Source organism: Mobula birostris, chromosome 6 (genome assembly GCF_030028105.1).
Source record: "Mobula birostris isolate sMobBir1 chromosome 6, sMobBir1.hap1, whole genome shotgun sequence".
Classification (NCBI taxonomy): Eukaryota; Metazoa; Chordata; class Chondrichthyes; order Myliobatiformes; family Myliobatidae; genus Mobula; species Mobula birostris.
In genome coordinates this window covers 90761877-90779775 of record NC_092375.1, presented here as the reverse complement: position 1 = coordinate 90779775, position 17899 = coordinate 90761877, and the positions used below count along the sequence as shown (strand labels likewise).

The following is a 17899-nucleotide window of genomic DNA, read 5'->3' as shown; positions in this document are numbered from 1 at the left end:
GGCTGACCAGACGGAATCCTCCAACCTGAGTGTGGCCTCATTGCAACAGTAGAGGAGGCCATGGACTGACATGTCGGAATGGGAATGGGAAGTAGGACTGAAATGGAGGAGCAACACCTTATATTCCATCTGAGTAGCCTCCAACCTGATGGCATGAACAGATTGTCTCTTGTTTTTACTGCAGGTAGAACTAATCCAGCCCAAACAAACTCTCTCCTAACTACAGTAGTCCTCTAATCTAGACAGCACTGATAAATCATCTCTGTACTTCCCCAGCACAACTGCATTCTTCCTATAGTGTAAACAAGAACACAAGAAAATCGGCACAGGAGTAGGTCATTAGGCCCTTCAGGTCTGCCCACCATTTACTATGACTATGGATGACCTGAACTCCTCTTCTCTACAATTACTCAATACTCTTTTATTCCTCAATCAAGTATTTATCCACGCTCATTTTAACAACTTCACTACCCATCAGGGCAGGAAATTTGAGAGATTCACCTCCTCTGCAAGAACTTTAAATGGCCGGTTCCTTATCTTGTCTTCCATCAGTGAAAACTTTCCAACATCTGCCCTGTCAAATTCCCTTAGGATCTTGTATCTTTGAATAAAATCACTTCTCATTCTCCTAGACTCCAAGGAATATAGATCCAAACTATTTATTCTTTCCTGGTAGGACAACCTTCTCACCCTCGGAATTAGCCTGGTGAATCTCCTTTGTACAGCTTCCAATGTTACTACTGGGCATTCCAGTTAACTAGACCATCAGTTAATCGAGACAGCGCTCATTTAGGACAACTCTTAAAGGACAAAAACTAATCAAGAAAATAGACGGGATTCCCTTCATTTATTTGGGACACCATGCCGCTTAATTGGTAAAGGAGACTGTTGCTGAACAGTTTCTAACTAGCATCAGTGTAGTCGTTAGACACAACACTGTGCTTCAAGCGAACATTTTTTATGTTCGTGTTCAAAAAGCAGCATTTATTTATTATTTATAGCTTGCAAGAAATAAGCAGTAAGACAATTCAGAACTGTTTTGCTCACTACGGCTTTAGACATTTAGGCTTGGAGATGCCAGAAATGGCCAGGAGTGAAAATAAAACAATTTCATTACTTCAACAAGTTAGAAACTGTGAAGAATTTGACAGTATCGACAATCATCTTGAATGTTACAATGAAAATAAAGATTTGGAGGATGCAATTGTTGAAAGCATTGTATGAAGGCAGTCCATTATCTGTAATAAGCATCTGCACTGATTTTGTTCATTTACAGTCAAAAGAAGGCGAAATGAATAAATTGCTGTGTTGATAAGTAGTAGGAACTAATGCACAGTTTTAAGTACTGATGCAGTATTGGTAGATTTCTAATTTGTTCTATATTTAAGTTAAATACATAATTTGTTACTCCATTTGTCTTTTTCATGCCTTTTAACTATTTCCATGAAATTTTGGCTAACTGGGCAGCTGCTTAATTGGGCCAAAAAGCACTGGTCCAAACATGTCCCAATCAACTGGAATATGTATCTTTTATATATCTATATATCTTTTTTGTTAAAGATAAGAGGACCAAAACTGTATGCAGTCTTTCAGGCATGGACTCACCAACACTCTGTACAATTACAAACTCCAACCACTTTGCAATGAAGGCCAAAGCACTATTTGCTTTCTGAACTATTTGATTCCTCTTTGGATTCATCTTACCAAATTCCTCTTACCTCATACCTCCCCATATTAAGCTCCATTTATCAATTGCTTTTGTCCAGAAAATTAACTGACTGTGTTACAGAATCACACTATCCTTATGCCATTTCAACTATTTTTGCATCAACAGCAAATTTGTAAACCTTACATACTGTTCCTGCCTCCAAGTCATGAACATAAATAATGAACTACTGTGGGCCAAGAACTAATTCTGATGGAACTCCACAAAACTGAAAAGGACCTATTTATTCCAACTAAATAGTGCAGTGACCAAAGATGTGGTCTAATCAGTGTTTTGTAAAGTTGTAACATAACATCCCAACTTTCAAATTCTATGCTCTGATCTATTAAGGCCTTCTATCTTTTTCATCAATCTACCTACTGTGTTGCCACTTTCAGAAAACGATGTGTTAGAGTCCCAAGGTGTCTCTAATTATTAACATGCCTTAGTGCCCTACCATTTACAGTATATGTCCTCTCTCTATTTAAATTCCCAAAATGCATCATCTTGCACTTGTTGAGATTAAGTTCCATCTGCCAATGATCTGCCTGACCTTCCAACTAATTTATAGCCTCAGACAACCTTCCTCACTATCCACAACATCACCATGCCATGTTGTTCTCTTTAATCAGTAGTGCATTCTTCACTGTCACATCTGAAGCTTTTATCCCAGAACATTAAGCTGCTAGTTCTGGCCTTTCTTCAGCCATGATCCTGAGATGACCGTAACATCGTAATTCCGAGTATATCAGCTGATTTAACCACAACCTAGTTCTGCTCACTGGATTAGCTTGATATATCCTCTACTTCTTTCACCTGGTCTGTTGAACTACACCTCCCAACCCCCAGCTAAGTCCATTTAAATCCTTCCAAACAGTGCGAGCAAATCTCCCTGCCTGTCCAGTTCTGGTGCAGCCTGTCCTTTTCGTACAGGTCCCACCTACCCAGGAAGCAACTCCAGTTATCTACGTACCTAAAGCACACTTGCCACACCAACTCTTTAGCTACACATTCATTTGTCCTAACTTCTGACTTCTGCTACCAGTGCTCACCTGCTTCTGCCAATTGCAGTGGGAAACAAAATAATCAATCAGACTAACATATATGGATGGGGGATTGGGAAAGGTTTGGAGGCCAGGAAGCATGATGGAATTGAGTGGAGGGTCATGGGGTGAGGCTGATAATCAGCAAGTGTTGGAGATCGATTATGGGGTGGGAATAGATTCATTGGTCATTGTACGGAACCATTTCACATTCGACCAATTAATGCTGAGAGTGATGGCAGATTATTTCAGAATGATGTTGTGCAATTTATTTATTTATTGGCATGCAGTGCAGAGTAGGACCTTCCAGCACCGCCCAGCAATCCCCCAAATTAATCCTACTCAAATCATGGGACAATTTACAAAGACCAATTAACCTAACAACTGGTACATCTTTGGACTGTGGGAGGAAACCAGAGCACCCGGAGGAAACCCACACAGTCACGGGGAGAACGTACAAACTCCTTAAAGGCAGTGGCGGGAATTGAACCGGGGTCACGGGTAATGTAAAGCGTTGTGCTAACCACTACGTAACTGTGCCACCCCTGTTTCCCCTACACAGTCTAGAAGGAGCAATGCCTGGTGAACAACAACATTTGTATGGAGATTTAAGGCTGATTTATACTTGTGCATACTAGCTTGAGCTGTAGCCTACGCAAGTGGGCTACGCCGTTGTGAGCATTTACACTTGTGCATTGGTGTGTCTGCGTCGCTCTGCAATTTGGGCATGTATTCGCATGACACGCATGCGCACTCACCTGCCTGTGCAAGGCTTCATGGTCATGGTAGTCTTTCTCGGGGTAAACAAGTTTAAAGCGAGCATCTCCATAAGGTGACCTTATGGAGTTTTATAAAATCATGAGCGGTATAGATAGGATAGTCAGCCTTTTTTCTAGGGTAGGAAAGTCTAAGAGTCTAGGGCATAGATTTGAGGTGAGAAAGGAAAGATTTAAGAGGGCAAGTATTTCACACACAGGACTGTTTTGCATATATAATGAGCTTGCAGTGGTAGTGGAGGCGAGTTCAATTACAACATTTAAAAGACATTTGGACGCATACATGGATAGGAAAGTTTTTGCAGGGTATGGATCAGATAATGGGAAATAAGATTAACCTAGAAAGGCACCTTGACCAATATGGACAAGTTGGGCCAAAGGAATGGATTCTGTGCTGTATAACTCGATGCTTCACTCATTAGGAGAAAATGTAACTGCTTGTTGCATGATATTGGAAAAATTATGCATGGAATCAGATGGAAAGAACCAGGAATACACTGCCCAAAAGAGTGTTGTAAACAGAATCAATAATAAAGAGGAGGAAGATTGCATGGATATGGGAAAAGGGCTTGGGGTAAAGTACAGCCCATTGACAAAGATGGCACACGCACAACAGACAAATATTCTCTTCATGTGCTGAATAATTCTATGATATCTATTGGAGTTGAACACTAACTCTTTGTTGAATCTTGGCCCCCAGGAGATTTATCTGTTGTTTCCGTCTTACTTCATGCTCCGAAGCGAGCCCACCTAAAAGGAAAGAAATTGACAAATCAATATGGAGATGGGAGAAAAAGAGTTTAGAAGACATTAGGGAAGGATGGATTACTGGGTGAGAATATCTTATGGTGTTAGATGTTGGAAGAATTAAGCTGCCTATCAAGGCAGGGATAAACAGATTACTACATTTTTCTCAAATGGATAGAAAATACAGATCATCAATTAAAAATCACTGTGATGTTATTGAACCCAACATTTTTCAATCAAACTCCAGAGATTTTATAAGAGGAAGCAAGGGAATCTCAGACAACTGATATTGGATATTGGTCAATAATGGGCCAGACTATTGACTATGAAGATACTGCAAAGCTGCTTAATGTAAATGGAACAGTAAATCAGAAACTGAAATGTATGCATGTATCACCAGTAAAGTGTTAGTTTATTGGCAAAGACCTGGTGCGGGTTAATGAAGACACAACAACAAAATGGTGGTTGCTTTGAATGCATGAGCATTTTGGGTCATAGATTAGCAGTCATGTAACTGAAGTCTAGAACAGGCTAGCACATCCATTGCTCTTCCTGCATCACATATTCCTATATTCTGATGGAACATCACACTGTTACTAATCATTCTTCACTTCACCAAACTCATCTTCCCTCCCTGGAGACCCCTGCACCATTAATCAGCTATTAAGATTGAGATGCATGTTTCCCCATAGTTTTCTGAACAAGCACAAGTTCCTCCTGCCCGACACACACAAAATGCTGCAGGAACTCAGCAGGTCAGGCAGCATCTCTGGAGGGGAACAAGCTGTTGACGTTTCGGGTTGAGACCTTTTATCAGGACTGGGAAGAAGCCAGAAAAAGAAAGTGGAGGGAAAGAAAGGAGTGAAACCAGCTGAGGGGAAAGTGGGTGGGTGGGGGAGGGTTGATGCAGTAAGAATCTGGGAGCTGATAGGTGGAAGTGGTAAGTAGCTGGGAGCTGATAAGTGGAAGTGGGTGGGTTGGGGAAGGTTGATGCAGTAAGAAGCTGGGAGCTGATAGGTGGAAGTGGGTGGGTTGGGGAGCGTTGATGCAGTAAGTAGCTGGGAGCTGATAGGTGGAAGTGGGTGGGTGGGGGAAGGTTGCTGCAGTAAGAAGCTGGGAGCTGATAGGTGAAAGGGTGAAAGGGACAAAGAAGGAATCTAACAGGAGAGGACAGTGAACTATGGAAGAAAGGGAAAGGTGAGAGCAGCCAGAGGGAGATGACGGACAGATAAGGAAGGAGAATAACCAGAACAGGGAATAGAAGTGAAGAGAGGGGAGTGATTACTGAAAGCTGGAGAAATCAATGTTCATTCCATCAGGTTGGAGGCTACGTAGATGGAATATGAGGTGTTGCTCCTCCAGCCTGAGTTTGGCCTTGTTGCGGCAGCAGAGGCAGCCATGGACAGATGTGTCAGAATGGGGCTGGGAAGTCAAAGTGAAATGGATACCCCTTCCACAAATCACTTCCCAGGTTCTTACTTCATTCCACCCACTCACCTTTCCCTGCACCTTGTCTCACCTCTCACCTACTAGCTTGTACCTCTTCCTCTCTCCCCGCCTACTTATTCTGCATTCTTCCTTCTTTTCCAGTGCTGATGAAAGGCCTCAGCCCAAAACACTGACTCTTTATTCCTCTCCATAGATGCTGCCTAACCTGTTGAGTTCCTCCAGTATTTTGTGTGTGGTGCGCAAGATTTCCATCATCTGCAGAACACCCTGTGTTCGCGATTCTCCTTGGGGAACGTTTCCTGTCACTGTAATGTCTGAGGGTGAGAAACTAGCTTGAAGACAGGAGAATATGCCCGAAAAATACAAAATCATAATCATACCTTTACCTTCTACTAGTGTTTTAAAAATTTTTTTATATAATTTAAATTTTTTTTTTGCTCAGCATAACAAAACCTTCAATTTCCAGATACACTTACATTTACATTTCTTCCCCTTATAGATATCAGGCATCAGAACACTTCCATCAAAATATAGACATCACCACAACATCCTATACAAAAGCCCTTATTAGTACAGCAGACAAGTTTACACCTACATACTGCAGAAAAAGGTCGCCATGTTTTATTAACACTATTTTTTTTTGAGTGTACCATAAATGTCAAGAAGTCCAGAGGAATGTATTCCATGATTACTTTACGCCAACCAAAAAGTCCAGGGCCTTATCAGATATCCAACAGAGTAAAATGTTCTTCCTCGCACAAAAGTCAGGATGTTAAGAAGTTTTTTCTGATGTGCATTAATAATACGACTGCTGGGTAAGCCTAAGAGAAAAGACACTGGGTTCAGTTCAAGCTCCATCTTCAGAATCTTTTCCATTTCACCCAAAATATCACTCCAGTATGCCTGAAGCTTGAGACAAGTCCAAAAACAGTGGGTGAAAGTTCCAGTATTTACCTTGCATTTAGAACAGATTGGAGAAACCCCCGTTTAAATTTCGAGAGACTATCTGGAGTCAGATGAGCTCTGTGCAGAATTTTGAGTTGCAGTGTTTTAGTTCTATTACAAATTGAAATCTTCTTTGCATTATCACAGATGTCTTCCCATGTTTCAGCTGTAATTTCTATTACCAGCTCTTCCTCCCATACCTTTCCCAGCTGCTCAGCCTCTCCACAAGAACATTCATTCCCTCAGGATGCTGTAAAAAGTAGTAATAGAGACTTCACCCTTAGAATGAAACACCCTCTTTTCTATGTCAGAACTATAGAAAGCAGTTAAAAATGATATTTTTTTTCTGTGTATAATCTCTTATCTGAAAGAAACAAAAAGATCCTTGTTGGGTATGTTAAATTTATGTACTATTTGACTAAAAGACATCATCGTTCCTTCATCAAACAAATCTTCTAGATGGAAAATACCCTTAGAAATCCAGAGTTTAAATCCAGAATCCATTAATCCAAGCTGAAAATCCGGACTGCCGGTTATTGGAGAGAAGGGTGATATTTTCGCTGCGTTGCCCTCAATTTGCCGCACCGTCCTCCAAGCCCTGACTGTATTAATTGTTATTGGATTGCGACAATATTCCTTAATTGGTTTCATCTTATTGAGGAAAAGCAAATTAATAAGAGGGCATTTTGCTTGTGAAGCTTCAATGTCCAGCCAAACTGAGGAGGGGTCCCTGCAAACCCAATCAACCACACAACATAAAAAGGAACTTAATTGATATTTTTTAATGTCTGGAAAATCCAGACCCCCGAGACTACTTGGTTGTTACATCCCTCAGACAAAGACTTCACATTTTTTTCTAATCCACAGAAGTGTTACACCAGAATAGACTTTTTTCTAACCCCCAAAACACTCCTAGATTTAGTTGTATCCTGCACAATTGGAAATATTGCTATTTCTGACCATGCAGCAGTATATTTAGATATTAAACCCAAAGATAATTCAGCACGATCTAGACATCGGAGGCTGAATCCTTTTATTCTAAAAGATAATAAATTTATAGACTACTTTACTTCTGTATTCAAAACCTTCCTATCTATTAATTCCAAATCAGCTAGTAGTCCATCAATGCTCTGGGAAACTGCTAAGGCCGATGCAAGGGGATTAATTATCTCCTACTCTGCTAGTAAGAAGCGACAAGCTGCAGAACAGCAGGGCCTAGTGGAAGCAAGGCTTGCGGCAGCTAAAAAGGATTATATTAGTAAGCCTTCTGCAGCCAAGTTACAGAATATCACAGCCCTATGCTGTACACTAAACTCTTTACTTACACAAGCAGCCAAAAGAAAATTGATATTTGCTAAACAACGATTGTTTGAACATGATGAGAAACCAGGTAGGTATTTGGCTTATTTAGCTAGAAAGAAAAATGCCTCTCAGACTATTGCTTCAATTAGGGATGGAACAGGAGCTCTCACTAGTAATTCTAAAATGATTAATGTTGTGTTTAAAAATTTTTATTCTGAACTGTTATCAATTTGAGCAATGTAATGATGGACAATCTAGGATGGAGTCCTTTTTCAGAAATTTAGGTCTCCTAGGCATTTCTTCTGAACAACAGTCCCTCCTCAATACTCCGTTATCTATACATGAGACACAGGAAGCTGTGAGACAGCTCCAAAGTGGGAAGGCCCCTGGTCCTGATGGGCTCACCAGTGAATTCTATAAGGAGTTCACAGGGTTATTATCAGAGCCAATGCTAAACATGTTCAACCATGCATTTAAATGTGGTCTCCTCTCACCATCATTGAGAGAAGCTAATATCTCCCTAATTCTTAAGAAAGGAAAGCGCCCTGAAGATTGTGCCTCCTACAGGCCTATTTCATTGTTAAATGTTGACTTCAAAATCTTATCTAAAACCTTAGCGTTGCGATTAGAAACTGTGTTACCTTTTATCATAAAAGAGGATCAAGAGGGTTTTGTAAAAGGCCGTAGATCATCTAACAATATCAGAAGATTACTTAATGTGATTCAGGCATGTCAGCAACAGGCAGTGGACCTGGTGGCTTCCTTAGATACAGAAAAGGCCTTTGATTGTGTCAAATAGCCGTATCTTTTTTTCACTTTAGAATGATTTGGTTTGGGTAATAATTTTATTAAGTGGGTGAAGGTTCTTTATAATGACCCTTTGGCTGCGATTCTCACTAATGGTATTAGGTTGGATAATTTTAGTATTCTGAGGGGTAGCTGGCAGGGCTGCCCTTTATCACCACTACTTCTCACACTAGTGATCGAGCCATCGGCTGAGGCTATTCAGTGAGACCCCAAAATGTCTGCTCCAGACATAGGACTAAAGTCACATAAAATTACATTGTATGCGGATGATGTTCAAATTTTCTTATCAAACCCTGCTATATCAGTGCACCACCTTATACAATGCATCAATTAATTTAGTGCCTTTTCAGGTTATAAAATCAATACTAAATCAGAGGCTATGCCTCTGGGGAATCTGCAGCAGGTACCTGAAACACAGAGTGCTTTCTCCTTTAAATGGTCACAGAGAGGTTTTGTTTACTTAGGCATATTTATCACACCTACGTTTGATCAATTGTTCAAAGCTAACTTTACATAGTCATTTGACAAAAATCAAACAGGACCTTGAGCGATGGAGCACTCTTCCCACTTCTTGGCTTGGCCGAATATCCTTGCTCAAAATGAACATTCTTCCTCGTCTGCTCTACCCAAGACGAATGATTCCAGTCATTTTTACCCAACAAATACTCAAAAAAAATAAATGGCTGGTTTGTTTCTTTCATCTGGAACAAAAAAAAAGACCCTGTATTAAAATGTCTAAGTTACTTTCTACCAGTGTTGCACAAAGGTGCCACCTTTAAGTGCTGGGGAACCTGTTTCAAATCAGAGGTCAGATAGGAAGTGGGCCCTGCACTATTTGGCTTTCAGCTGCTGCCAAGTAACCGGAATCAGAATAAGGTCTCTACTGTAAGCAATGCTCCAGAGTGACGAGTGCGAGGTAGGAAACAAGGCAGGTCAATGCAATAAACAAAATTCCACAGTAACACCATACAACTTGGTTTATTATTTTTATATAGGAGAGATTAATGTTTGATGACAGTGAGGAATCATCCTAATGAACAGTGCATTGCTGTTCTGATTGGCTGTGGGGAAGTGATGTGGTGTGGGATAGATACAGCAGGCAATCCATGACAGACCTGTTAGCTGGAATACTTTTTTTTAACAAAACTACAAAAGTTTATTCACTCACAATCAGCACACAATGATAAGAGATTCACAAAACTTTACAAATTAAAATTAAAATATCACCTACAAAATACTCAATTCCCTGGGGCGGGGGGAGGTCGTCCATTATTCTTGGAACTCCTCCACTGTGCCCATAGTGACTACATGCTCACCCCCTATGGACTTTTGGACATGAACGTAACCCTCAACTGCCTGCTGCCTGGACCGGTGAATGGCCACCTTAGCCAGGCCCAGGAGCAAACCCACCAATCGGTCTCCCGAGAGACCCAACCCACTCTGTCCTGAGTAACCATATATCCAGTGCAGGGCTGAAGTGCCACCAGAGCTTGAGGAGCAGCCCCCTTCAGACACTCCATATAAGCATGGTACACTGACTCTTCCCAGCCACAGATAGACAGGTGGATGGGGTGCGAATGAACCAGCTCAAAAACCTGTTGCACAGCACCGCACTATGCAACAGCTTCCACCCCAGATCCCCAATGTACAGGGGAAGAACCCCTGCATAAAGAGGCTTCCAGTGTGAACCTCCCTCACCACTGGATGGTAAAACAGACTGCCACATCATTTCTGGTTGGCAGATGACGGCAAGGAAGTGAAAGATGTGCAGGAACAGCCCATACAAGATCTGCCTTGGCGCATTGGGTAATGGCACGGTAGGCAACTCCTACCAAAGTGACCAGCCATAAGCCATGGTATGCCTTCCCCGTGATAATTATTTGGACGTTGTTTGATGATTACATTCATTTGTTTGACTTCTCCTGAAGACTTGGGTTGATGTGGACAACGAAAAGACCATTCAACGTTGATCAGTCAACATAATTCCTGACAAACACATGGCAGCCAGAGTTTTTGCTATGTGTGCGGCAGTGGTTCCCCTTGCCACCCATCTTGAAATCTTGTCTGCTATTACCGGTATGTCTGAGTATCCCTGACACTTTGGCAAAGTAATGTAAAAATGGACCACCCCAAGTGGGTCGGGGCACTTAATTGTGGTAGCTTTTCCACTGCTCCAGGATTTGTTTTCTGGCACTCCATGCATCTTTCAAACGTTTGTACCCTGAACTTTGGATGCCACTACCACTGGGAAAATCTGTCAATCATCTTTTGCACTCTAATATGTCCTAGGGAGTGTCTACACTGTGCCAGATAAGGAAGCAGTGCAGCTGGAGCTAATCGTCTACGACTAGTGCCATATCTCCATTCTCCATCACTGCTTAACTTCCCACCATTCTCCACCCAGAACTACTTTTCCCATCTGGAGCATTGAGCTTGTATCTCTCCGATATCTTCTATGTTCATCTGTGATACAGAGTTCGACTTTGTTCCCATAACTCCAGTTGTCAGATTCACTGCATACGTTCTCAGCACTTTTTTACTTCCCTTACTCCTTCCCATGCTGCCCTCTTTGCAAATGCATTTTCGCAGCTTTCTATTGCAGTCACTTTAGAGTGGCTTTTACATTTTAATACGGCAACTTCTGACATCCAAAAGTTCTTGTTCTACACGGCCATTCTTGATAGGGGTTCCTACAGCCGTAAGAAATCCTCTGTCTCCATAAGCTTCCAAAGTCATGGACAACTCCAAAAGCATATTGAGAATCAATGTAGGTATTAGCTGATCTTCTTTCTGCCAACTTACAGGGTTTTAGATCTGCCTGTTGTGCAGAGGATCAACAGCCATGCTTCCTGATGCAAGTACTCCAGTTTCAGAATCAGCCATTCAAATTTCTCTCTCAATCATCAAGGAACCATCAGTATACAGAATTAGATCTGGGCTCGATAAAGGTGTTTCTTTGTAATAATTTGCATCTTCTTGCCACATTATTGTTCTTGCACAGTCATGATCATCATAGTCTTTCATGTGCGACGGTGACAGTGTAGCTGGATTTGCTGGGCTCACCTGCTGAATGGTGGTATTAGTGCCTCTAGAACAGTAGACCAATTGAATATCCAAGCAGATGTTACTTGAGGGGCCAGTTCATAGTCAATGAAGCGTGCATTTATTGTGGACATCAAACGTTCAAGCTTTGACTGAGCACAATGCTAGAAACAGCCATGACTACCAGATAGGTTGCAATCGATCGAGAATCAACTAGGCCTACTAGATAGAGTTGACCCATGCTCTGTAGTAGTTGCACAAACCTAGAAATGACCAAAGATGCTGAGCTGTTATAGGAGACCTTTAACAACTTAGCACAATCCTCAGTGATTTCCTGTTTACCTTGGGAATTTTTTTGGGAATGAATTACTTCCTCTTGTTGCAATTGTGCCACGTCTAGATTTGCTTTGTGACCTTGGAAGATAGGTAATCGAGGAAGTAAAGTACATCATGTTCATGTCAGTCCGCAGCTTCAGATGAAGGAGACCAGAAGACATAAGAGCAGAATTAGGCCATTCAGCCCATCGAGTCTGTTCTGCCATTCCATCACGAGTGATCCTGGATCCCACTCAACTCCATACACCTGCCTTGTTGCCATAACCTTTGATGCCTTGACCAATTAGGAAACTACAATTTTTTGTTTTAAATATACCCACAGACTTGGCCGTCACAGCTGTCTGTGACAGAGCATTCCACAGATTCACTACTCTCTGGCTAAAAAATTTTTTTTTACCTCTGTTCTAAAGGGTTGTCCCAGATATTGAGGCTGTGTCCTCTAGTTCTGGACACTCCCACCATAGGAAACATCCTCCCCACATCTACCTTATCTAGTCATTTCAACATTCTGTAGATTTCAATGAGAGTCCCCCTGCCAAACACTGCTCATACATTAACCCCTTCATTCCCAGACTCATCCAGTGAACCTCCTCTGGACTTTCTTCAATAACAACATATCCCTTTTGAGATATGGGGCCCAAAACTGTTGACAATGCTCCAAGTAAGGCCTAAGTAATGTCTTATAAAGCCTCAGCATTATCTGTTTGTTTTTATATTCTATTCCCCTTGAAATGAATGCTAATATTGCATTTGCTTTCTTTACCACAGACTCAACATGTAAACTAACCTTCTGGGAGTCTTGCATGAGGATTTCCAAATCCCTTTGCACCTCTGATGTTTGAACCTTCTCCCCATTTAGATAATAGTCTGCACTATTGTTCCCTTTACCAAAGCGCATTACCATACATTTCCCAACATTGTATTCTATCTGCCACTTATCCCCATTCTTCCAATTTGTCTAAGTTCTGCTGCAATCACATTGCTTCCTCAGCACTACCTACCCCTCCACCCATCTTTGTATCATCCGCAAACTTTGCCACAAAGCCATCAATTCCACTATTTAAATCAATGATAAACAATGTGGAAATTAGCAATCCCTAACACAGTCTCTAAGGAGCTGCATCTTGATGCAGCTGGTGCAGACGTGGCCATTGGGGAGGCTGGAAGTCTCCTGGAAATCCCACATCTGACACCCAGAAAAGAACTCTGGCTCTGCAATCAGGATATCAACCACATATTGTATGACAGTTGAATCACTGGCTGATAAATCCATCAGATGTTGCCTTAAAGCTACATGATAGATAGTGGGGCTGTTGTAGAGCCCTTGTGATAACATCCACTGGTATTGTTGATCATCAACTGTAGAAGCCAACCACAAATGGCATTCAGGCATCAGTGCTACTGACCAGAATCCATCGCCCATATCAATGGCTGTAAACCACTTATGTGACAGGTTCAGTGCATTGAAAATAGCTGATAGATTTTTCACTAAAGGGGTTAGCATGTCAATACATCAATTAGCAATGCTTTCATCTTCAGTTCTGTATGTTTTTTTCCCCCTTGATCTTATCTGGAGCAAGCTGTGACATTCAAGAATCTTGGGGTTGGTCCTTAATGAGAGGGATCTGTGGGCTCAGGGTAGTGGGGGTAGTACAAGTGAGAGTAAGTAAGGGCACTGGGAAAATTAAGAGAGTAGATGTTGAATTGTTTGTTAATGAAGACAGCAAATGTGATACCCTTATTCCAGAAAAAAAGCTAGGATAAGGAAGACAACTATAGACTTTTGAGTCTAATGTCAGTGGGAAAGGAAATCTGACAAACGGATTTGAGCTACAGTTGGAAAGGCAGGAATTAGTCAAAGCTAGCCTATATGGCTTTGTTAAGGTGAGGTCCTGTCTGACACATTTTTGTTTTGTTATTTATGGGATAGGCCCTTCCAGCCCTTTGAACCATGTCACCCAGCAGTCCTGATTTATTCCTAGCCTAATTACAATGATCACTTAACTTACCAACCAGTAGGTCTTTCGATTGTGGGAGGAAACTGGAGCATATGGTCACGGAGAGAACATACAAACTCTTTACACAATTCCCAGTTTAATCCTAGCCTATCACAGAACAGTTTACAATGACCAATAAACCTACCAACTGGTACGTCACTGGACTGTGGGAAAAAACTGCAGCTCGTGGTCACGGAGAGAACGTACAAACTCCTTACAGGCAGTGGCAGGAATTGAACCCTGGGTGCCTGTACTATAAAGCACTGTGGTATCACTATGCTACCATGCCACCCTACTATTTGACTGAAGCTTTTGAAATGATACCAAAAATGTATTGATGAGGGCAGTGCAGCGATGTAGACTACATGGAGTTCAGTAAGGCCTTTGACAATGTCCCACATGGAAGATGGGCTTAAAAGGTTAGAGGTCATGGGATACAAAAGAAGCTGGTAAATTGGATCCAAAATTAGCTCAGTAACAGGAGGCAGAGGTTAATGGTGAAGAGTTGTTTTTGTCATAGGAAAAGTGTGATACTTCCCTTCATTAGTTGGGACACAGAACCTGAAAGGAGGGAATTTTTGGTACAATGGTCAGGATCAGGCTATTTGTTGGGTACATTAATGATATGGAACTGAATATGGTAGGTATCATTATTAAGTCTGTGGATGATGTGAAAATTAGTAATGTTGCTGATAGTGAGGCATTGGGTACAGAATGATATTGTAAAATAGGCAGAGCAATGGCAATGGAATTTAATCCTGAGGTGAGATGATGCGCTTTTGGAAGATGACCAAGGGCCTGATTGAGTAGTAAGGAATTTGGGAACATTGGTGCACAAGGAAGGATGTAATTGCACTGGAAATGGTGCTGAGGAGAGTCACCAGGGATGGAGCATTTCAGTTATGAAGAGATTGTATACTCTGGGTTTGTTTTCCTTAGAGTAAGGGACGCTAAGTAGGGAGTGGAGGTGGACCTGAAAGAGGTATACAAAACTATGAAGAGCACGTTAGAATAGATAGTAGGAAACCTTTCCTCATAGTGGAGGTATCTAGAATGGGAGGGTACAGATTTAGGGTAAGGAGTAAGAGTTTTAAGGGGATCTGAAGGAAACTTTCTCTTCCACCACATGAGCAGTTGAATTATCAATGAAAAGAAGACTGCAGATGAAGTGTTTGGTAATTGGGATTGATCAAGACAGTCAGCACGGAGAGAATGGACCGAAGAGCCTCCCTCTGTGCTGTGGCTTTATGATTCTCTAACACCAAATGTATTAAAACAAACAATAATCACATTTATACAACTAGTCATAGCACACTCAAAGTGCACCAAAAACTTGTTTTTGTAGGTAAGACCACCTCAAAGATGAAAGAAAGCAGCAGCCTCCCTCCATAACAAGGACCACTGAATGGGGTTTATGTCTACCCTAATTCTTACCCAATTGTGTGGGGTCCATGCTGATTGGACCAGGTTTATGAGCTTCCTTCCACCGCCTCAGCTCCTCCAGTTCCTTGTTGGCCACTGCAATAAAAAGCACCAGCTTAGAAATGACCTCAGCATGTGAATGGTGTGTATTCAAACTGCTAAGACCCCTGCAGGGTACTACTCTAAATGGCGACTGAACTGCAGATAATGCACACAATACAAATTCATTGGAAGGAAAAGAAGTGAAATTGACTGTTATCATGGTCCTTCCACACATCTTAATTAGCTTCACAACAGGAATTCTGCAGATGCTGGAAATTCAAGCAACACACATCAAAGTTGCTGGTGAACGCAGCAGGCCAGGCAGCATCTGTAGGAAGAGGTACAGTCGACGTTTCAGGCTGAGGCCCTTCGTCAGGACTAACTGAAGGAAGTGTGAGTAAGGGATTTGAAAGTTGGAGGGGGAGGGGGAGATCCAAAATGATAGGAGAAGACAGGAGGGGGAGGGATAGAGCCAAGAGCTGGACAGGTGATAGGCAAAAGGGGATACGAGGGGATCATGGGACAGGAGGTCCGGGAAGAAGGACGGGGGGGGGGGGACCCAGAGGATGGGCAAGAAGTATATTCAGAGGGACAGAGGGAGAAAAAGGAGAGTGAGAGAAAGAACGTGTGCATAAAAATAAGTAACAGATGGGGTACGAGGGGGAGGTGGGGCCTTAGCGGAAGTTAGAGAAGTCGATGTTCATGCCATCAGGTTGGAGGCTACCCAGATGGAATATAAGGTGTTGTTCCTCCAACCTGAGTGTGGCTTCATCTTTACAGTAGAGGAGGCCGTGGATAGGCATGTCAGAATGGGAATGGGATGTGGAATTAAAATGTGTGGCCACTGGGAGATCCTGCTTTCTCTGGCGGACAGAGCGTAGATGTTCAGCAAAACGGTCTCCCAGTCTGTGTCGGGTCTTCTCTCCTTAGAATAGTACGGACTACAGAGGTTGCATTTAATGTTGCAATTGGAGAATGCAGAAATCCTGGAGACTTGTGGGCTGGGAGAGGTTGTACCATCCTAAAGATGGAATGCAATGCTAGAATGAGAATGTAAAATCAGAAGTGAATGCTGCATTGGGAGAAAAACTAGCTCACCATTAAGCAATGGGTATCTATGAGCTGAGGAAAATAATAGCACCAGAGCTTCACAGGAGTTCTGGCTTAAAGGGTGAAAAGGCAAGGTGATCACCAAGTTAAAACGATATTACATTTACTGTTGAAATACTTACTCTGCTGTATCTGAGATCGCTTGCTCTCGTTTGGTGCCATCATTGAATATCCACCTTGACTGCAGATTTAAAAAGAGAAATATTGTTTAAATAAATTATACATTAGAAGAAAAGATTTGACCTTTCTCAGAGGGCATAGAACCATGGACTCAGAGGGTTTAGTCTTCTGGGGTTTGGTGTATGTATGTTGTCTCTGCTAGGAGGAGGGCAAATACCTCAGTATGGCTCTTTGAACACTGTCTCTCTGTCTGTGTACCATGTATTTAATAGCTGTGGACATGCCCAACAGAACTGACTATCCTAGAAGAGAGAGTGACAACAGGTTAGTTTTCACTAGTAGAGAAGGTGGAAGAGGAATGTGTAGACAAGGAAATACCTTTGACTGGGTGAGACCGGACAAGTTAATAAAGAGGGTGCAGAGGAGATGTATCAGGATTTTTATTGCTTTTGTAATGAGCTCTTCAGGCCTGTGCAAGAACATTGGACTTTGAGGTTTTAGAACACCTGAATTGGTTAATTGTTGTTTAATGACAGTCGTTAATCATTTAGAGTCCATTGTGTTTTACTTGAGCAACTCACTCTCTGAATTGCGGTCTCCTGGTGATTTCTGTTTAAGCTTGTTAGATTTGATAGGCTTGGGGATTCCATGTTATCTGTATTTTTTAAGTGGATGCCTGATTAGTAATAATCGCAGGGTTCTAGTTTTGAGAATGTTACTTCCCGCAGTGTCATTCGGCCGAGCCACTGACGTTCTTTTGGAATTATTATGAATAAACTCTCATTGCCATCTCTGCATCAGCATCTGTTTTTTCTCTGCATTGCGTTCCGGTATTGTCAACACACATCGTGACAGAAGGACCCTACCAAGAAATGGACTTAAAGGAGGTTGAACAGTGGTGCTTTAGCATTGGTCAGCTTCAGGCGGGAATGCAAGTCCACAATCTGAGTTCCTCAAGTTTACGTTTTGAGTGTCTCTAGACTATGTTCTGAGCTCTCTATATTCTGGGTTTCTTCAGTCTTTGTTCTGTGCTTTTCAAGTTGTAAATACCCAGTT

At 41.9% G+C, this 17899-nt stretch overlaps 1 protein-coding gene across 1 annotated transcript in view; it reads right to left on the bottom strand.

The window, feature by feature from the left end:
- epsti1 (epithelial stromal interaction 1) overlaps window positions 1-17899 on the bottom strand; it is a 51715-nt gene that overhangs the window by 22029 nt on the left and 11787 nt on the right. The window contains exons 2-4 of the mRNA XM_072262344.1: window positions 16846-16904; window positions 15584-15667; window positions 4201-4274 (exon numbers count right to left, since the gene is read on the bottom strand). Of these exons, the coding sequence (XP_072118445.1) occupies window positions 4201-4274; window positions 15584-15667; window positions 16846-16904 (217 nt within the window). The remainder of the gene's footprint in view (window positions 1-4200; window positions 4275-15583; window positions 15668-16845; window positions 16905-17899) is intronic.